The following is a 21,935-nucleotide window of genomic DNA, read 5'->3' on the forward strand; positions in this document are numbered from 1 at the left end:
TCCTGCGTTTCTGCAGTCTTCCCACCTTGAAGGGGTGAGGGGAGGGGCAGCTCCTGGTCCTTCACTGGACCTTTCTGTCAAGTCTCCCATATACCCTTGGGTTGAAACAGGGACAGAGTACTGCCTGGCTGAATTTGGCCTCCAGGCTATAGCCCAGTCCTGCTGCTTACCTGTGCAGGTTACCTTCCTGTCTCTAGACTCTAGAAGTACCTTTCCTCCCCTGCCCCTTCCAAACAGGGCTGTCCTGAGGTGCAAAGCATCTGAGCAACCCTTGAAGTCAGGTCAGGCAGGCAGCCTAGGCTTCCACCTGCCTCAGTGACTCAGGAGGCTGGTGCAGCATTACAGTTCCAGACTTTGCTTTGAACTCACCTTGGAACAAAAAGACTTGGGTGTCCTTCCCTTGGCCCTTCCTACAAATCCCTTAGGGCTTAAAAATCTATTCCAGCAGCAAGTTGGACAAATACCTCATCGGCTACTTCTCTGCCTCCCTCGCCCATGGTAGATATTGCTAATGGACTCTGGCGTTCTCCCAGCCAAACCTTGCAGGCCTTAGCCTGGCACTATAGGCAGTCATCACAGTTGGCTCAGAGTTGGTAAGCAAGTGCAACCTACTTACCATGTCCTAGACAAATCAGGACACCAGAGCTCTGGGAGAGCCTGTGGTCCAAGGAAAGAGGGCCTGGGTGTTGGGAAGAGTTGTGCAACAGTGGGCAAGCCATGTAACTCCTTTGACCCTCCAGTGTCCTCACCTGTAACAGGTTGTGAGGGCTGGATGAGCGTGCAGATGTCAGGTTGCCCACCAGTGGGCAGTGGGCGGTGAGGGATCCTCCAGGGGGCTGGTGTCCCATCCCTGCCCACCCAACTGTTTCCTGGTTCCTCAGTAGTTTGCGGTTCTCCCTAAACCTGCCCCGCATCCCGTGAGCAACCCTCAAATCCAGCCATTGCTGTTGCTCCACTCATGTTACCCATCTATGCTTCCCGCCTAGCAGGAGGCCTTCCTCCACCGACTCCAGCAGGAATGCTCTCTCCTTCATACCTTAGTCATGTAAAGGAAGAAAGTTGTGTTTGGATTTTTAAAGAAACTTGAGTGACTTTAATTCTTTTGTAGTAGGAAGATCAAGTGAATTCTACTAAGACCAGTTGAGCTTTTGTAGGCTTTTAATACAGTGTGCTTTTATATGTTTCTGATGCAGAAGCTTCTGCCACAATTTGTCACTTTTGTCTTATAGTGAGGGAGGCCCCACAGCCCCCCCGACTACATCAGATCTTTCTTTGGACTCCTCTTGGGGATCCCAGTTTACAGTGCTGCTGGTCTGGTCTAGTCAGCTGGCTTCCACCATGCCATTGTGGCCTTTGAAGCTGAACTGTGTCATGTTTTCAACATTCTGAGCCATTTACGGAGTGACAATGGTGCTGTTTTTTTTGGCAAAGGCTGCTCCACAATGGGCCAGTAGCCAAGGACATTCAGTGGGCATTTCACACCCTTGTCCTCAGGCTGTAATCCGTCATTGAGAGATGGGATGGGCTTTTTAAAAAATCAATTCAGAGGGCTGGCCCGGCCCGTGGCTCACTTGGGAGAGTGTGGTGCTGATAACACCAAGGCCACGGGTTCAGATCCCTATATAGAGATGGCCGGTTAGCTCACTTGGGAGAGTGTGGTGCTGACCACACCAAGTCAAGGGTTAAGATCCCCTTACTGGTCATCTTTTTAAAAAATAAAAATAAAAAATCAACTCAGTTCTCATTCTGCCTTCTCCTGGTCCACACACACAGTGTGGCTGTCCCCAGAAAGGGTTTCTCTCTAGGCCATCTCCTGGGTAACAGTAGGACAAAAGGCTTTGGGGTTATATAGATTTTGGGATTCTACCCTCGTCGTTCTTGGGCATCTTCTTTCCTCCTTACTGATTGGTGCAACCTGACTAGAAGAGGTCAAGGGGATTTGAAGTTACTTCTGGCTCAGGCTGCTGGATCCTTCCTGAACTGACTGGTCCTGGGTCATGAAGACAATGACCACTTGGTTGAATGCCCTGTTTGCCAAGTCTCCCTGCAGTGGGAGATAGAATGGGTCTCTGTAAACTTGTAAAAATGCCTTTGTTCCATTCATATCTGACCCTTCCAAAGAAAGGTCAGGGCATGGATAGGTGATAAAAGAGGTGAAGCTGTGCTTACTGGGATGAGATACACACCAAATTTGTGTCCCTAGAGGGAGAGCAACACCCCAGCACCTGAGGAGGTGCAGAGGAGTGAGGGGGTACACTTCAGACTCCAGGAGGTGCAGGGGAGTGAGGGGGTACACTCAGTACTCTCCTTGTCCTCTAGATCCAGCACTGCTACCTGGCCAAGCGATCACCTGGCCCACCTGAGTCAAGCAGCATCTGCTGCTGGCAGTGTGACCTGCTACAAAACGCACTTGTAGCCGTGGCCAGCCCTGAACTATTCTGTACCAGATGCCATCAATGGCAACTCCTGAATGTGGAGATTCCCCCCCCTACCCCCCAGACATTTCTAAACACGTGGACCAGCACAGCCATATTCCAATCTGGTTGATATAAAATCATGTGCTTCTGACTCCCAAGAAGCACTGGACTATGCCAGGACTAGCAATTGAGGCTGCAACTCAGTAGCATTGCCCATGGGACTTCACTAAACCAATGCAATGATGGCCCAAGTTTAACAACAATTCCTGGGCTGGAGTGCACTGTGCCCCTTGAGGTTATATGTTTGTCATATGAGAAGGTGGGCCACAGAATGTCTCTCCACTGGAGATGAGGGTTGCTTTTTGGCATTGTAGTAACTGGCAGTGCTATCAAAGACTAGCAGGTCAGTCTGAGCTCCTTTGCGTGGGTCTTAGTAGGTGATAAACTAGCCTTAGACTACATCTGGGCTGTCTGAAATAAGAACTACTGGCCCTCTCACACCGGGACCCTGGGCAGCATGACAGGTTAATACTATAGTTTGGGCTGGCTGGTTAGCTTAGTTGGTTAGAGTGCGGGCTTACAACCACAAGGTCACGGGTTCAGGTCCCCTTAGTGGCCAATTGCCAAAAAAAAAAATATATATATATATATATATATATATATATACATGTATATACACACTATAGATTGGCTTCATTCTGCTGCTTGGAGTCCTGTTGACAGTAGCCTTACGCAGGTGCTGTATCAGACAAACTGAACAAGACAAACTGCCCCAGTCTCTGTTGGTTAGATTAATCAAGAATGGTCAGTGGAATGGCATACTCATGTGAAAATTCACCAGAAGTCAAGACAGTGTAGGACCAAGGGGTAGTTTGGGAGAGACAGTCCTCTGGGAGTCTCGCAGTCCTACAGGTCTTACTGGGCATGCTAAGAATGCGTGACCCTGACAGCTCTTTACCTAGGTCATTTCTCAGGGTTGCGTTTGCAGTGAGCACCTTGAGGGATGCAGTATTGTCTCCCACTGGGACAAAGAGTAGGCTTGGTATAACGGTGCAGATTCCCTAAGCTTAATGTTCTTTTTTAATAACAATCCACTGCATATACAGGTATCCACCTGGGTCCTCTGCTTTGCCCCCATGGGACAGGAGAAACCAACACCTGCTTATGCTGCTCGCTGTAATGAAACCTTTTTCTCTGACCAGGAGTGTCAAGGTTTCTGCCAGCATTTTTGAAACAGTAACAGGCATATTTAGCCTGTAAGTAGAATAAAAACAGATCCCAGACCCAACAGTCAGCTGGGTGGAGGCCAAGTTTGGGCCTCCCCAGCTGGGTTGTCAGCCCCTTAGCACTTCCCAAAGGATGGTCCGTTAAGGTTTTCTGATTATTAGTATCCCAGAACATCAAGGGCCAGAGCAGTATTGGTTGTAGTTAAAGGCCAGTACAGTGCTTTTGTTTGGTGGGAAAGGAAACCGGGTCCCTACCTACTGTGTGCTTAAGGTCACCCATTTCCTGGAATGTGGTTAATTTCAAAGAAAACATTCTAGAATAAGGATTATGATGTTTATAGGACTGGGACACTCTGTGCATGTTAACTTCAGGGAAGAGACTAAACCAAGCCTTGCAGGAGTTGCTTTTCCAATCAACCACGTCAACTCTCAGATGTGTAGGAGCACGAGACCCCCATGGGGGACTGTCTCTCCCAACACCACCTCTCGTTCCTGCACTGTCTTGGCTTCCCTGTCCACTAAAGTTGGCATCCAGAAATCTTTTCCTAAATTGCAGTGATTAAGTAAAAATTTGAGGGTTGGAGTGACTCCTTGAAGGATGTCTGCTGGTGAAATGTAAGATGATCTAGGGGTGAATGACATCAATATGGCTGTAGGCCAGTTGGGAACACAAGTTCTTTTTTCCTACGAGGGAGAAGGCACTGTTTATACCCTTTGCATCAAGTCATTATAGACAGAAGTAATCAGTGAACAAGCAGGGGAGGGCAGAGCCATCAGATTCCAAGGCAAGACAACAGCGATCCTAAACCCTGCCTGTGCCCATTGATAGGCAAGGAACACCCAGGACCAGGCATAGCCTGGGGAGGACAGACATAAGCTACTGTCCCTGGTCCTGTTAGCCGTGGTAGATGAGAACTGAAGGGCAGGAACCTAGTACTTTCCAAAGAGCAGAAAATGGCCATACTTTGCTGTCTTTGGACCTCACACTTATGTTTTTCTTTATTTATTGGAATATAGTTGATAGGTTTTTCTTTTTTCTTTTCTTTTTTTTTTTTTAAAAGATGACCGGTAAGGGAATCTTAACCCTTGACTTGGTGTTGTCAGCACCACACTCTCCCAAGTGAGCCAACCAGCCATCCCTATGTAGGGATCTGAACCTGTGGCCTTGGCGTTATCAGCACCACACTCTCCCAAGTGAGCCTGGCTGGCCCTGATACGTTTTTCATCTAAGCGTTTCTCTGTCTACCTTCCCACCTATAATCTGGCCTCCATTTGTAAACTCTGGGCTAGGCAGAACTGGGGAGTAAGGGACCTCAATGCCACCAGTAGGGAGTAGTTACAGAGACAGGTTCCCATGTCCTTTTTCCCCAGGTTTTACCCAGGCACAGCTGCCTAGCTAGGAACAATATTTTCCCAGTCTCTTGCAGTTAAATGTGACCATCTGTCCTGGGCAATGGATGAGTTGAAGGGGTGTGTGCTGCTTCCAGCTAGGTCCTTAAGAAAAAGCAGTATGTCCTCCACTTGCCATTGCCCTTCCCAATCACCTGAAGGTGGGGGTGAGTCTCCCTGTAGGTCCAAGAGCAACACCCTGGAGGATGCAGAGCAACAAGACAGAGGAGCTTGGGTCCACATGCACCTCCTCTGGGCTCCCAACCAGTTCATGCTTTTGTATCAGAGAAAAGTGACACTATCTTGTTAAGCCTCTATCCTTTGGGTCTCTGTAAAAGCTTCTAGAGCTGTATCCTAATTATAATACAGGAGTGAATGGGTGGGATTCTGGAGGACCAGGCCATGGCCGCCCACCCCACAACTTTAGCACAGTAGAAAAGAAAAGAGCTATGTCTTGAGGGTGTGCAAGGTCTCACGCCGCTGCTCTACAGCCTACTCACCGAGTGTCCTTGGACAAGAAACTGCACCTTTTTCAGGCTCAGTTGTCTCATATATGACATGGGGACCCTGTTGCCAGTTTCATTAATAATGAGGTGGTGTTTGTGAGTAATAATAAGAAGTAAAATTTATCGAGCATCTATTTACCTTGTGCCGGGGAGGCTCTGTGCAAAACCATTCACTTTATGAGGTAAGTTTTCCATTTTACAGAAGAGGTCCAGAGTGATTAACTTACTTGTCCACAGAGCAGTAAGGGATAGAGAGGATTCTACCTGTGAGCAGGTTGACCTCCAGAACCCAACCTCGTAGCCACTCTGTTCTGGCTCTAACCTGCCACTGCATAGTACCAGGCATCAAGTAACCTCACTAATTCACCAAATGATAGTGAGTGACAACTCTGAGTCACACCATTGTGGGTGATGAGCAAAGCAGATGAGGTCCCCACCCTCATGGAATTTATGATCTGCCAGGAGAGACTGACACTTTCATATCCTGCATCCAGTGGGGGCAAAGCCACAATCATCACTCACCACCTCTTCTCAGAGTAAAGACCAAAGCCCCCAACCCCGTTACCTCTCTGTCTCATCTCCTACCTCTCTCCTTCCATCCTCTCTCCGCTCTTGACTTCCTCGCAGTTCCTCAGACAGGCACAGGCCTGCCTCAGGGCCTTAGCACTTTCTATTCCCTCTCCTAGAACACTCCTTCTGCATGCTTGGATGGCTTGTCTTCTCATCTACAGATCTTTACTCAGGATAGACTTTAGTGAGACTTTCTCTGGTGACTCTTTAAATCCAACCCCTCCCCAACATAATCACATAGTTATTACCTGTTCTCCGTTCCTGCTGTATTTCTTTTTAGAATATGGTACTTTAAAAAAAGCTTTTATTGAGGTATAAGTTGAATAAAACTCTCCCACTTCATCTTTATTGTTTTTTCCAGGTAGCACCTTGATTTTGGAAAAACTCGCCCATTTCAAATGTACAATTCACTGATTTTTTAATAATTTTACCAAGTGGTGCAACTGTCATCACAAATTAGTTTTAGAACATTTTCATCCCCACAAGAAGATCCCTCATGCTCATTGATAGTTAAGCCCTGTTACTCCCGACCCTCAGCTCCCAGCAACCACTAATCTGCTCTCTCTATAATTGCCTTTTCTGGACATATCACATAAATGGTATCATACAATACATAGTCTCTTGTGTCTGGCTTCTTTCACCTAGCTTATTTTTGAGGTTCATCCGTGATGTGCCATGTGTCAGGAGTTTGTTATTGCTGAATGGTATTCTGTTGTATAGACATACCACATTTTGTCTATCCACTCACCAGGTGATGAATGTTTAGTTTGTTTCCAGTTTTTCCGTAACATACTATACATTTTACTTTGTCTTCCCAACTAGAATGTCAATTTCATGAGGCTCGAATTTTTGCTAATTTTGTTCACCTCTGTACCCCCAGCACTTGAACTGTGCCGGGTAAATAGTAAGTGCTCAATTCACTGGAGGAGTGAATGAGAGTAAAGATAGCTTCAAACAAGGGTAAGCACAGCCTGTGCTGAACATCAAGCAGGGGAAGGGGCGTGGAGTGGCAGGGCTCTGGGTTGCCGGCAGTCAGGCTAGGCCCCACTGAGGAATGGACATTTGAGCACACCTGAGTGTATAAAGGCGTGAACTGCACACTCATTATCATCTCCAGGTCTCAGCTTGCTCCTGCCTAGGCGTCCACTTCCTGCAGGTACAGGTAGCCCAGCTGCTGGTGGCAGGGTTGGGCTGGAAAGGACATGGAAGGACACCTAGCCTCACAGATAGGAGCAGATGACTCAAGCTCCCAGTTACTCCCCCAGCCTAACTTGGGCCCAGTCCAAAGGACAGAAGGCTGGGCTTGGCTTGCTACCGATTCCGCCAGAGCCTCTCAGGGTGAGACGGAGGGGCCAGGCTGAGTCTTGGACTGGAGCCACACCACCTGGGTTTGAATTCCCATTCTAGCCTGTTCATCTTACCCTGTAGCTCTCTGTTTTCTCAGCTGTAAACTAGGGATAGTAACAATACCTACTGTTATGGACTGAATGTTTGTGTCTTCCCAGTTCATACGTTGAGGAGCCAGAAACCCTTGGGGTCCTGAGGTGGGGGTCAGGGAGCCAAGGGCCTCAGCTCTGCACCTCCCTCACTCCCAACCATAGCCAGTGCAGTGACAGAGCCCTGCTGTGGGCCAGCCCTGCTCCCCTTCCCCCTCAACATCTTTTTTTTTTTTTTTTAAAGATGACCAGTAAGGGGATCTTAACCCTTGACCTGGTGTTGTCAGCACCACGCTCAGCCAGCGAGCTAACCGGCCATCCCTATATGGGATCCGAACCTGGGGCCTTGGTGTTCTCAACACCGCACTCTCCTGAGTGAGCCTCCTGTTGAGGCCCTCCACCACTCAACATCTTAAAATGTACTTATTGAAAAAAAGAATTCATAGGTTGAAACTTAATCCTGGGCTGTCCAGTTCTCAGTTGGTTAGAGCACAGCCTTGTAACACCAAGGCCATGGGTTCGGATCCCCACACTGGCCAGCCACCAAAAAAAAAAGAAACCTAATTCCCAGTGGGATGGTTTTTGGGGGCGGAAGCTTTGGGAGGTAATCAGGCAATGAGGGTGGAGCCCTCATGAATGGGATTAATGCCCTTACAAAAAGAGACACAAGAGAGATGATCTTGCTCTCAGCCACATGAGGAGGCACAGAGAAGGCGGCTGTCCACAAGCCAGGAAGCAGGCCTTCACCAGACACTGGATCTGCCAGCACCTTGGACTTCCAACTTCCAGGACTGGGAGATATAAATGTTTGCTCTTTAAGCTACTCAGTCTATGGTATAATTGTTATAGAGGCTTGAACTAAGAAACCTACCTTTTATTTAAAAAACAAAGCAATGGACCGGCCCTCGGCTCACTTGGGAGAGTGCGGTGCTGATAACACCAAGGCCAAGGGTTCGGGTCCCTATATAGGGATGGCCAGTTTGCTCACTTGGGAGAGCGTGGTGCTGACGATACCAAGTCAAGGGTTAAGATCCTCTTACCGGTCATCTTTTAAAAATAAAAAAATAAAAACAAAGAAAAAACCCAACACATTGTTTTTATAAGCACTTAATCTGTGTCAGGCACCATTCTAGGAAATTAACTCATTTATTAACTCCATGGGGTAGCTGTCATTTACAGTTGAGGAAACTGAGGCACAGAGGGGAAGCAACTTTCCTGAGGCCATCCTGCCGCTAAGTAACCCAGCTGGGCTTCAAATGCAGCAGGCTGGTTCCAAGTCTACGCTCCTCACACCTTCAGACGGTGCTTCTCACACCTTCAGACGGTGCTTCTCACACCTTCAGACGGTGCTTCTCACACCTTCAGACGGTGCTTCTCACCAAGCCATCGCGCGCCGTTAGTTTAGAGCACGAAGCCCTTGGACCAGCGTCCAGCGCGTCGGGAAACGTAGGCGCACACGGAGTGTTAGTATTACCGTGGTACACGGGACACAGGCGGCACCCTTGTATCCCATCCACGCAGCCCCTCTCCAAGGCCAAGGCTGGGTAGGAGGCAGCCAACTGTGCACCTTCCTCGTTTCCCACAGAGGAAAAGCTGGGTGGTGCCGGGGAGGGGCGGTGAGTCAGGGCTAAGGACCTAGGACAAAGGTCGGGCGGAGCTCCGCAGAATTCCTTGGGCGGGCAGGTCCCGCTGCTCCTCCCCCTGCCTCCCCACCTCCCTCCCCGGCACTACGCAAGCCCTCCTGGCCCTCCGGACACATCTCTCAGCACCATGGAGTTTGACCTGACGGCAGGTGGGCTCCTGGGGAGTGGTGGGTTTGAGATGCAGGGTCCTGCCTGCTGCCTGCGCCAACCCACCCAACTTCTCTTCTCTCTGCAGCCCTGGAGTCCACTTCCAAGAAGCCCCCGGGGGCGGGCCCGGTGGGAGGCCCCAAGCACAGGCCCCCCAAAGTTCAGGGCTGCCCAGAGGCAGGGGCACCTCAGAATCCGAGGGTAAGTCACCTCGCTACCGGGTAAACCGCGAGGGGGTGGAGGGGTAGAAGAGTGGGGGGTGCCTTTGAGAGTGGGGGGTGCCCGGTCAATTGCTGAATAGTATTCTGTTGTACAGACATACCACATCCGGTTTCCAATGGGGTGTGGGGGCGGGGTCGGCGGCTCCTGGCTCATGGTGACCCCCTCCCCCATCTAGCATGGCCACAGCAGCTCCTCAGATTCCAGTAGCAGCAGCTCCAGCGACTCAGACAAGGAGGTGAAGGTAAGGGGCTCCCCCTCCCCCTGAGCATGTGCCCTGTGCCCCAGGTCCGAGTCAGAGTCCCAGCGCTGGGGCGGGATGGGTCCAGTCCCTGCTTCCAGCCCAGAACCATCTCTCTTCTATCCCACCCACTGCCCTTGGCCCCACAGCCCCATGGTGCTGTCTCCAAGCAGCATGACACCTCCCCGGCCAAGGCCAAGAAGCCCAAGGTGAAGAAGAAGGAAGGCAAGGACAAGAAGGACACTCGCCACTGAGGGGTCCTGGGAGGGGCTCATTAAACCTTCCTCTCTGCCTCCTGGTGAGGAGTGAGCGGAGTGTTCAGCTCCTGCCCCGCCCCTGTCTATCCCTGTTGGTCCCCAGCTCCGCCTCCTGCCGGGCAGCCGCCACCCTACCCAGCCAAGGAGAGGCTGCCACGCTGTGCCCATCAGGGTTTATTGTTTCTGTTAACAGCGGCCGCAGCGGGGCGGGGCGGCGGCCTGTGCAGCTCAAGATCTCTCTGGGTTGGGGTGGGGGTGGGGTTGTCTCAGGATCTGGGCGGCTCCTGGACCCGGGGCCAAAGGCCGGCCGTGAGATGAGTGAGATGAGTCTGGCGGCAGCGCGCGCGGAGGCCACCAGGAGAGGCAGCTGGAGGCCTGGGCCGGGCCTGGCTCACCGCACCAGGTGGAAGGTGAGCCAGTACATGAGCAGAGGCTGCGTCGCCGCCACAGCCATCGTCAGGTACATGCGCAGCTGGTTCCGGGCCCCGCGCACTGGGACCCCTTCAGCTGCAGCCTCTGCCAGGATCTTCAGCCTCAGCGTCCGGATCTGGGTGGGGAGGAGAGAGACAGGGATCAAGGGGTTTACCCTTGAGCCCTCAGCCAGGGTGGGGGACCTGGCTGTACTTCCAGCCTCTGCCCCTAAATACCAGACAGCTGGGGACAAGTCCCTGCTGCTCTGCAGCCTCAAGTTTCTGTTCCTGGGGACCTTGGTTTCCCCAAATCTCCTAACACATGGTGAGGACTTGCTCCTCTCCAGGCCCTGTGAGCAAAATATGAGGGTTTCAAACTCAAATGCCAGGCAAAGTCTGTAAGTGAGTGGGGAGAAAACCTCACTGTAGATACCTTGCCTGTAGCGGGTGGTGAGACTCGGGCCTACCTGCTGCCAACCTCTTACGTTGACCCGATGACAATTTTTCAAGACATGCGAGAAATGCTATATATATATATATATATATATATATATATATATTTTTTTTTTTTTTTTTTTTTTTTTAACTTTTAAATGATGACATATACATCAGAGTTTGTCCGGGGGTCAGGTTTGGCCCACCTTCTCATACATGCTACATCAAATCCTCCCATTACCTTGAGGGGCAAGTGTCATCATCCCATTTTACAAAAAGGGAAACTGAAGTTTAAATAGAGGAAGTGATTTGCCCAGGATCTAGCAAAGCTTGGGGACAACCCAGGCCTGGTGGATCCCAGTGCTCTTAACTAGCACCCCCACTCCAGTTGGAAGGGCTCTCAGAGAATCTCCTTCTGGGGGAAGTTTTGGCGGGAAAGCCAACCATGTAAGGAGAGGAGAGCAAGGCTGAGAGCTCAGCCCAGAGCCAGCATGCTGGGTACCCCAGCCCCTAGCAGCCTGGCTGGCTCCTTTTCTTCTTCCAGGCCCCAGCTTGGACACTCCCTCTTCCAGGAATCCCTTCTGACCCCCAGGTTGTGGCAGCCACTCCAGGGCTCTTCAGTTCAGAAATGTGGCTGTGGTCTAAAACTCCCCACCTGACATTCCATGCTCAGATGCCTCCAAGGACCCCCAACTCTGCCCAGGAGGCATGTGCCCTCAGCCTCACACCCCCTGAGCCCCAGCTCACCATGAACACAAAGATGGACACACAGCACCAGCCCAGCACCAGGTAGTAGCCAATCTTTCCAAAGAGCAGGCCCATGAGGATCCCACCAATCATCCTGGGGGGAAGGAGAGGGGAAGGCAGGTCTGAGCAAGAGGCCTATGGGCTGGGACTGGCAGGCAGGGTGGGGATACTCACCCGACATATTTGTAGCCCAAGAAGGCCACCAGGTCAATAGTGGTGAGGTCTGTGTTGACAGTGACCAGGTAGAGGCTGAGCAGGATGGCCAGCACCTCCAGTGTCAGCCAGGCCAATGCTGAGCTCGCCTGCAGCCCCAGGAGGTCCGGGGAGAACCTGCCAGCACCCAAGCTGTCATTTAGGTGGCTAGCTCAGATGCTCCCTCAGCATCTGCCTGGGGACAGCCCTGTGTTGGGTGGGGCTGGAGACCTGGCAGTGACCAAGATGGATCTGGGCCTATCCTCATGGAAATCCCATTCCAGAGAGGAGGGCAGGCCTAGGATGGTGGAAGCACAGAGGGCTGTGCCTGACCCAGTGAAGAAGGGCAAGTCAGAGAGGGCTTCCCAGAAGAGGGGACACCTGAGCTGAGGCCTGGAATAAGGAACTAGTCAGGGACGAAGGGCCTTGGTCCCTGCCATTCTCCCAGGGCCGTAACAATTAATTTATTCATTCAAATGACAGTTGTTTTCAGTGACATATAGGAAATAAACAGGGGACTAGGAACTAGAGATCAGGGCTTGACCTAGTCTGGTGGGCAGAAAGGCTTCTCTGAAGAAGTGACATTGAATTGGACACATTGTAAGGAGCAGGTGCTCAGCAGGTGATGTAGGGAAGGAAGTACTCTGAGCAAAGGTTGTGGGGAGGCAGCCCCAGGCCCTCCGGAGGAATGGAAAGAGGATCAGAGTGGGGGAGCAGAGTGAGTGAGCGGAGGGGCAGAGAGGGGCTCCACAGATGGGCAGCGCCGGGCTAAGGAGCTGGGGGGCTTGACTGGGGAAGCTATGGACAGCTTCTGAGCAGGGTGGGACATGGCCAGGCCTGCATCTCAGACAAGAACCCCCTGGCTGCTGCTGCAGTGGGGGTGGGGAGGCGGCTAGTTAGGAGAGAGGGAGGATGAGGCTGGGTCCAGTGGCGAGGGATTTAGAGGGTCACTCACACAAGGTGTGGTGTGTGTGCACGTGGGGAGGAAGGAGAGGGAAGAGGCCAGAGTGATGTGGGGCGCGATACCCAGGGCTCTGTCTTGAGCCAAGTGGGAGCAAGCTGGGGCTGTTCTGAGAGGGAACCTGGACCTTCCTGACTGCCCCTCGGCCCCCAGACCCTACCCCCCTCCACCTGCCCCAAGCCTCCCTTACCTATCCTGGGTCCCCAGTGCAAGGCCAGCCACCAAGACGTAGGTGATGAAAGCCATTGCTGTGGGAGGCAGATACACAGACACTGGTCAGAGGAGGAAGGACCATCTTGGGACTCAAAGGTACCCAAACCCCTGCCCGAGACATGCCCACCCAGAGGGAGGAGGGCACTAGGAAGGTAGTGGGTCAGGTGAAACCTGGAATGTAGAGGTCCGGAGCATTGACGTCAAAGCGGGGGGCCACTGGTGTGTCCTGCTGGTACTGCACCTCCCAGTCCTGTGGGGATAATGGAGGGAGCAGGCAGGACCCTCAGAGAGGGGGTCCTGCCTACAGGCCCTCCCTTAAGGTGAATCCACCAGCCCTGCCCTTCACGCTTGCCCCAGCCTCTGACCCTTCCCACAGACCCACGCCCCCTGCGGCAGGGGTGGTACTGACCTGGTGCAGGTAGGGGAAGAAGAGCAGGCCCAGCTTTTTGCCCACATACAGGGTGTCCACGGCAAAGTAATACTTGAGCTTGGTGACGGGGATGAAGCGGTCAATCTGGGGAGGCAGAGCTCAAGCCTGAGGCCCTGTGGCCCCTGCCTTCCCCCCATGCCCACCACCCCTGGCTACTCACATTCTTATCTACCAGCTCCTTGCCCTGCGCGGCCAGGCTGCTCCCATAGGCCATGGCCATGTTGGACATGGGATCAGCCAGGAAGGCTGCCTGGGGTAAGGTGGAGGCTGCAGGGTAGCCCAGGGTGCCTGGTGCCCGCTGGGCCCCATAGCCCCGGTTCTGGGCTGAACTTGTGTCATCGAAAAGCTGGTGGGGGTCAGCCATACCCGGCTGGGACACAGGGATCCTCCGCTTTGAGGCTGTGGGAGAAGAGGGGTGGAGAGCCTCACTCATCTTGTAGAAAGCTCTCCCTCCTGCTCCTGCCACAGTGCAAGGTGAGTGTCACCTTTAGAGAGTGCTGTTTTGTTTTTTTTTTTCAAAAAATTTTAACATTTGAGAGCACTAGTTTTTACATCAGAGGGGCAGTCGGGTGCTGGCTGTGCCTGTTTTCATCATCCATCCATCCATCACCCATCCACCCATCATCCACCCAAATCATACTGATGAGGAGGAGGATAATGTTGATCAATACCATGTCCTGGGCCCTGCTATGCACAAAATCCTGTACCAAGCCTTTTACAGACAAGGTCTCTGCCTACATCTCCTTCCACACTCCCCCTTGCTCACTCGGCTCCTGCCACCTGGGTCTCTCCATGCCCACAGAACACACCAGGCATGCTCCCACCTCAGGGACTCTGCATTGGCTGTGCTCCTGCCTGGAATGCTCTTCCCCCGATGTCCTCAGGGCTCCCTCCTCTCCTCCTTGAGGTCTTGCTCAGTGGGGCTTTCCCTAACCATCCTGTCTACAACTGTACCCCTTTTGTGGCACTCTCCACCCCCCTTCCCTGCTTAATTTATACCCACAGAACTCAGCACCAGCTGACATACTAGCTCTTTAATTTGTTTACTGTCTCCCCCACTCAACTGTGAGCCCCCTAAGGTGAGGATCTTTATCTTGTTCACAGCTGAATCCCCAGTCCCTAGAACAGGGCTAGAGCAGGTGCTCCAGGAAAATCTGATGAATGAATAAATGGCCATCCCCATTTTACAGATGTGGAAACCAAAGCCCAGACAGCTAAATGTCTTGTGCAAAGGGCCAAACTGAGTGAGTGGCAGAGCCGGAGTCCAGCCCAGGTTTGTCTTATAAATATTGCAATAATTAAACTCTGACTGAGCACGGACCACATGCTAGGCCACATTTTCAACACGATGGATTTAACTCATTTAATCTTCACGATAGCCGTGCCATTTCTGTCAATGCTATTATCATCCCTATTTTACAGATGAGAAAAGGTAACCCCAGAGAGGTTCTGGCCCTTGCCCAAAGTCATACAGACAGCATAACGCAGGGCCAGGTTTCAAAAGTTTTTAAAAGATCCCTCTGGCTTCATGTGGAAACAAGATGGGTGGGTGAAGGGCAGGGAAAGAAGACTGCTTAGGTGGTCCATGTGGGAGACCAGGGTGGACAGGATGCGGGGTGGGGGGCAGGGGGTGGGGAGCAGAGGAGCGGGGCTGTTTCTGGACAGATTTCAGAGGTAGGAGGGCCAGGACTTGCTGGAGGGGTCCTCAGTCAGTTGGGGTGTGGTAAGAAAGAGGGAGGAATCAACGCTGTCTTCCCAGATTCTGGTTTGAGGAATGGGGTAGATGGGAGCGCTGTCTATTGAGATGGGGAAGATGGGGAGTGCAGCATTTGAACCCAGCACTCTGGCTTGGGTGCCCCTGCTCCTCACCAATGAGCAATGGTGCCACAGCAAATATTTACTGAGATCTTCCCATGTGGCAGGCACTGTTGCAGGCACAGGGAGTAGGTGGTAAGATTACCATAGGATGGGAGAGCTGTCCAGTTAGCTCAACTGGTTAGAACACAGCCTTGTATCACCAAAGTCAAGGGCCTGGACCCCAGTAGTGGACAGCCACAAAAAAAAAAATAAATAAAAAGTCCCTCTCAATGGGATGGGATGGGCGAGAGGAATCAAGTTATCTGTCATGACTTTCTCAGCACCTCAATTTTCTCCTCTGTAGGGTGTAGTTAATGGTCCTGCCTTGCAGGGCTGTTGTGAGGCAAAGTGATGCTCATAAACTGCTCAGCCCCATAAAGAATGCTCAGTCCATGGTACTTGTTATCAGTCCCTAGCCACCACTCTTCCCCTCAGTCATTTGGGGCCTGAAAACAGACCCAGGTCTCCTCAGTCTCAAAGCAAACAGCACTGGCTCTGGCCTCGTCCCCAAGCCCCAGTCCCTTTTCCCTCTCCCACATATGGCCAGAAGGGCCAGCTTCCTGAGCGCTTCAGTGCAAGCCCTTCCTCCCTCTCTGTCAACCCCTCAGCCCTTGGCATTTGGGGTTCTGCTCCCACCTAGCCTCCTAAATGCCTCTCTACAGTACCACAGCTTAGGCTGTTCTCCCACTCTTATCTGACTCAAGCCCTTAGCAGTATTTTGTGCTACTGCCCCAATGCCAACCTCCAACTCTCTGCTTCCAAGACACTCTACATACCTGTTTCTCTCATATGTCTGAACCCACAAACATCTCGTGAGAACCTCCCTCTGTGTGTTAGACTCTGCTATAGGCACAGTGGATACAGCAATTAATAAAAAGACAGAAACTTCTGCCTTCTTGGAGCTGATGGCCTCCTGATAGGTCCCTCTCATTCAACTATTTATTCCCATCTTCCTAAAATGTTGTGGCCCAATTTTCCACCCTTACCCTCATCTTCTGCTTCTCACCTAGGGCAATCTCACCCATACCCCAGCTCTCACAGCTGCTGTGTGCCTTTGGCTCCTGGGCTGTGTCTCTAGCCACCACTTGGCTCCAGGCACCAGACTCAGGTCTGGCATTTCCTCTGGTTACCCCTAGGCCCTTACCTCAGTGTCCAAATCCCTGATTCCCCTTCTATTTGACATCCAATCAACCAATCACTAGTTCTTGCCCACTACATCTCAATGTTGCCCTCTCTCTCAGACTCCGTCATCTCATACCTGATTTAAATGTCTTACCTGGTCTCCCTGTCCATTGTTAGCCCCACCAACCTTCTTTCCAATTGGCAGCCAGAGTGATTTTTTTTGGCAGCTGGCTGGTAAGGGGATCCAAACTCTTGACCTTGATGTTGCCAGCACCACGATCTCCCAAGTGAACTAACCGGGCAGCCCAGAGTGATCTTTTTAAATGCAAGTGAAAGACTATACTTTCAGGGATCATTTCTATAGTTCGTTAAATGCAAGTGAGACCATGTCATCCTCTGCTTAAGATCAGTGCCCATTGTGCTCAGAATAAAATCCAAGAGCCTACCGGGCCCTACATGACCCAGCCCTGCCACTCCCCTTGTTTGCTATCTGTCTCAGGGTTCCCACACCTTAGCCACAAGGGCCTCCTCAGGCTCTAACCCTGCCAAGCTCCTTGCTCCCCAGAGCTTTTGAATATGCAGTGCTATCATCTTGGAACACCTTCTCTCTATCAGTACCTGCCAATATTGTACTCAGGCCTCAGCTCAAGTGCTTCCTCCTGAGAGAGACCTTCCTCAGACCTCAATATAAAGCACGAGCATGACCTTGTTCTTTCTCACAATATCAAGTGGTTCTTTCTTCCCTTCTGTGCTCTTATCATAATCTCTAAATACAAGGGCTGGCCCGTGGCTCACTTGGGAGAGTGTGGTGCTAATAACACCAAGTCCAAGGGTTCAGATCCCTATACAGGGATGGCCAGCCTGTGGCTCACTTGGGAGAGCGTGGTGCTGACAACACCAAGTCAAGGGTTAAGATCCCTTTACCAGTCATCTTTTAATAACAATAATAATAATTTCTAAATATATACATACCCATCTACTTGTTTACTTGGCACAGGCCCCCAATGCCTTTTCCTTTCACCGCATATCTCCTTCTCCTAGGTAATTCCTCATCATTAGACATACCCTCTTCCAGGAAGCTTCACTGACACCCACCCCTCTGGGCTCCCACATCATCTCCATCCTGGCCCTGACTCCTCTGCCTGTGCCTCTCTCATCACAGTTCCATCACTCTAGACTGTCATTGTCTTCTGCTCTCTACTGGTAGCGCCACGAGGACAGGAACAAGGGCTGTCTGGGCATTGCTGTATCCCTTGCATCACCCACCACAGGGCCAACCAGGCACCTTACTAATGGTTGAAGGAAGGAATAGCACATCATGCCTTTGCCTTCAACAGAGAGGCCTTCTCTACCCCCAGTCACAGCCGGATTATTCCTTTTACGGCCCTGATTACTTCCCACATTATCTTGCTGACTTGTTTGCTTCCTTGCTAAGTGTCTCTCTTCCCACTAAACTTTTGAGCTGTAAGATAACAAGGACAATAATAATAATAATAATAATAATAATAATAATAACAATAATAATAATAATAATATAACAAGGACCAGGGCTATGTTGGTCTCTACTGGGTACCCAAATTCCAGTACACGGCATGGCACAAGGAAGCTGAGGCAAGATGTGTTGAATGAGTACACGAAATGCACAGCACATTTATGGAGAAAAAAAACTGAAAGATACAAATTCACAAAGACGGGAAAAGGGGGTTAAGAGTACAAAAAATATAGGTTCAGGTCTTAAATGAGGGGTAAATATGGCCCTCTCCACTTATAGAGGGCCATGAAGGCCCTACTAAGTAGCGTGGGCGAAGGCACTGGGGAGCCACGGAAGGGTGGGGAGGAGCAGGCAGATCCTTAACTGCAAATGAATGAAAGTCACGTTTCTCTGCACATCCCACTATATGCTGCCCCAAGTTGTTTGCTTCTAAAGGAATTTCCTACAGAATCAACCTCCAAGCACTCCCTACCGGAACCTGGCATCCCTGCTTTGTGCCCACCTCAAACCTCCAGATCCTTGATCTTGTGACCTGTGACCTGCAGTGACCTCGCCAACCGTTGCTATGGCCCCGCCACATCCCCGCCCGCCAGTCCGATCTCCTTTACTGGTCACATACGCCACTTACGCAGCCGGGGTGTCCCCGCCGCCGCCGCCAAGCCTGCCGGGTGCATCCTTCGCCGCCGCCGCCTCAGCCGCGGCTTGGACCGGGCCAGCCCGGCTCCCGTAGCCACGCCCCGGCGGCGACGTGATGGCAAGTAGGCGTCACGATTGCGCGGAGGCCACGCCCTCACGGAGCCTGATCGAATGGGCGGTGGCTTACGTAAGCGGCGTGGGGGGCGTGGCCTATGTCGTACGGCCCGAGTCAGGACCTGAGCTGCTGGAGAGCAGAGCCGGGAACAACCCTATGAGTAGAGCAATCCTACGAGTAGAAGGGAGCTAAGAAGTTCACGGGAAATGGAGTTCTCTACAGTCAGGCGCTCAGTATGGGTCAGTGAAAGCACTGGGGAGCCTGGTGCGGAGCAGGGGAGGAGAGACGCATTTGTGATCCCGAGGGGCTAATCGGAGTTGTGGGGGCTCTAACGCCGATGCAATTACCGGTTTTAAAGTGAACCTGGGGAACATCTTCAGGCTGTTAATTTCCTTGACAATAAAATGGATGAAACCAAAATTAATTAAATAAATAATAAAGTGGATATTTTTGCTTTTTTTGGGCGGGGGGGGGGGGCGGCTAGCCGGTATGGGAATCCGAGATCTTAACCTTCGTGTTATAAGGCGGTGCTCTATCCAACTGACCTAACCGGCTAGGCTTAAAGTGAGTATTTAAAGTGAGAATAGGACACCCAACAAGTTAGGTGAGAAGAACCAGGTATCTTTCTTCAAAGATGTCTTCAGGCGGTCTCCCACTGCAACCTGGTTTCCTCTGTCCACCAGAAACACTATACAACTCCCAGAAACTCATAACACACCTAGGTGCACCTGCAAGGGAAGAGTCCTGAAAACTAACTTCCTTAGTCTCTTCTCTCTGTCCCTCAGTCTCCCCTTTTCTGTCCTTCAGTCTCCTCTACTTATCTCTGGCAAAGTGACTTCTGGACAGTGATAGCACTCCGGAAGGATGTCAGCAAGTGACCCTATCATTGTGGCTTCCCCTTCCTCCTCTGAGAGATTGTCTTTGCTAGGGACCTTGAGGGTTGCTCCTGGCTTTTCGGTGATGAGTCCTGGCTCAGTCACAGTCCTTTTCTGTCAGTGAAGTACTCCCGTTCTTCTTCACCGCTGGGTTAGCATCTGTCTCCTAGGCTCCACCCCTATTTTCTCCTCATCCTCAGCCCTCCCTTTTGCTTCTAGATTCATCTCTGCTGTGAATTTATTATTATTATTAATAAAGCAAGTATTGTGGCTTCGTCCTGGCCTCACGTTCACCCCTTAACCGGTTATGTAACTACTCCATTTTTAAGCATAAATTTTCTCATCTGTTTAATGGGAGTTATATGGGAAGGGTTGAGGATTTAATGCAAGGGCTTATGTTCACAGGGCCAGGTATACTGTAAGCCTTTGATCACTGACAACTACTGTTACTGTTTTTATTATTAGGTGTCTCTTCTTGTGGATTGTCAGCCCCAAGTTGGTTTCTGCCCCAAGAATTGCCACGCTTTATAAATAGAACCAGCTGGGGAGTGTCTGAGCTGGGCCCCAAGCCCCAGTCCTCTGCCAGTCAGATGTGGTGGGGATTCCAGGCTGTCCTCCAGAAGGCTGCCAGGAGGGTACAGAGTTCAAGCTGGAGATGCATGTGGAGAGACCTACAGGAGAGACACGGAAGGGAAAAAATCCCCCTTAAATAGAGCCATATATTTGTGATTCTGCTGGGAAAAGAGACCTTGGCTCACTTGTATTCATCCTTCATGTCTCAGTTCAGACAGCCCCTTTCTCAGGAAGCTCTCTTGACCTCCCTAAGCTGGGTTTGTCGCCTCCTCTGGACTCCCACAGTCCTCTAGGCTTCCCCCATGCCAGCCTTAGTTACTCTGTCTGTGGTTCCGTCAACAGAGCCCTGACCACTGTCACTCTGATGACATGTCAGTCTCCCCTATTAGACTGGGAGCCCTATTGGGGCAGGGTCCAGGACTATCTCGGTCACTGCTGTGTCCCTAGCATCACACAGTGTTAAATAAAATTATATTGGAATGCAGTTCTAGCCTAAAAAAAAAAAAAAATTATAGGAGGTTATTGTTTTGGACTAAGCTCCTGCACTAGGCCCCAACAGGCCAGACTAAAAATCCAAATGGAGTCACCCCTGCTAGAGTTCTACCTAGCCAAACCCAAACTAAGTTATTGTCTGACCTTCTGAGAAATCAGGAGAGATATAACAGCCAATTTTCCAAACAGGCCAGGGTAAATCTTCAATCTGCACGATAACCAAGTTCCCTCTGCTTTAATTCTTACACAAAAGAAGTAGCCTGTCAGCTTGTACGTGTGGCCAAGAAAAAAAAAAAAAGTAGCCCGAAGTATCCTGATGTTAATCAGTTATTTTTTTTTTTCATTGTTCTTTCTCTGTTTCTGCCTTACAAGAAAAAGTAACTTTGAAAGGTAACTAGTTCATTCTTTGGTCTTTGCTTCTGCTTTCTTCAGCCCTTTTCTGTCCAAAAAGCCAACCTCTTTTGCTCAGCTCACTAGAACACTTATTTTATTTTATGGAATCAAGCGTTGCCTGATTTTTTATTTTTGGTGGCTGGCCGGTACAAAGATCCGTGATCTTGGTGTTATCAACACTGCGCTCTAGCCAACTGAGCTAACCTGTCAGCATGTTGCCGGATTCTAAAATCCCAATTAAGCCAATTGAGATCTTTAAACTAAATTTGTTATAATTTTGTCCTTTGACACCAGCAAGGGGCATAGCGCACTGGGCAAAGATTTGGTGAATAGCTAAAGGTCCCCACTCTGTCCATGAGGGCTCAGAGCACACCTGACCCTGTGGTGTTTGTTCACCGTTGTGAATTAGGCACCCCTCTGGGTGGATGCAAATCCACTCCAGGAAACACGACTCGGTGAGTGGGGCGAGAACTGCATTTCCATTTGTCGCTTGCCTCCTCAGCCAGCGACCTGATGCAGTGCACGACCTTAGCGGCCGTGCGCAATGGCCCCGAGGAGCTGGGGAGCGACTCCTCGGTCTATGAACGGAAGGAGAGTTCGGATTCTCTCTAACATAGGGAGCTGGGACTCCCAGAAAGAAGAGAAGGAAGGAATGGAAGAAAGAAAGAATATCCCCACCCTTCCGTACTGTTGGTCTCCTAGGTCCGGGAGCGCCGGGCTCCACCCTCTTCGAACCAACACCTGGCGGTTGGGCGTGCCTCAGTTTCCCGGAGGCGGGGCATTCCCCCATCTCCGCGCCTCCCCTTTTTCCTGTTCCTCTTTGTGGCATCTGTGGCCGCGAGCACTGCCGGAACTGAAAGTCGGTGCGGGCCGTCTGGAGGCAGGGGCCACGTCAGCGGGGCCGCGCCGAGCTGTGCGGGGAGCCGGTGCCGGCGGGCGCC

The 21,935-nt window shown here is 51.2% G+C and overlaps 2 protein-coding genes across 3 annotated transcripts; one reads left to right on the top strand and one right to left on the bottom strand.

Moving 5' to 3' along the window:
• Window positions 1-9,309: 9,309 nt before the first annotated feature.
• Window positions 9,310-10,091, top strand: C10H19orf33 (chromosome 10 C19orf33 homolog). Its single transcript, XM_063108993.1, has 4 exons — window positions 9,310-9,336; window positions 9,423-9,535; window positions 9,732-9,797; window positions 9,944-10,091. The coding sequence occupies exons 1-4, from the start codon at window positions 9,315-9,317 to the stop codon at window positions 10,046-10,048; spliced, it is 306 nt and encodes a 101-aa protein (XP_062965063.1). The 5' UTR covers window positions 9,310-9,314; the 3' UTR covers window positions 10,049-10,091.
• Window positions 10,092-10,209: 118 nt separating this feature from the next.
• YIF1B (Yip1 interacting factor homolog B, membrane trafficking protein) lies at window positions 10,210-18,630 on the bottom strand. Of its 2 annotated transcripts, none has more exons than XM_063111641.1 (8): window positions 18,539-18,630; window positions 13,600-13,838; window positions 13,419-13,523; window positions 13,181-13,259; window positions 12,987-13,044; window positions 11,818-11,973; window positions 11,644-11,737; window positions 10,210-10,598 (listed from the first exon to the last, which is right to left on the bottom strand). In XM_063111641.1, the coding sequence occupies exons 1-8, from the start codon at window positions 18,582-18,584 to the stop codon at window positions 10,443-10,445; spliced, it is 933 nt and encodes a 310-aa protein (XP_062967711.1). In that variant the 5' UTR covers window positions 18,585-18,630; the 3' UTR covers window positions 10,210-10,442. The 2 variants fall into 2 exon arrangements, with proteins under 2 accessions (XP_062967711.1, XP_062967710.1); XM_063111640.1 differs by having other exon boundaries at window positions 18,530-18,630.
• Window positions 18,631-21,935: the final 3,305 nt, after the last annotated feature.

This window comes from Cynocephalus volans, chromosome 10, assembly GCF_027409185.1.
Source record: "Cynocephalus volans isolate mCynVol1 chromosome 10, mCynVol1.pri, whole genome shotgun sequence".
Classification (NCBI taxonomy): Eukaryota; Metazoa; Chordata; class Mammalia; order Dermoptera; family Cynocephalidae; genus Cynocephalus; species Cynocephalus volans.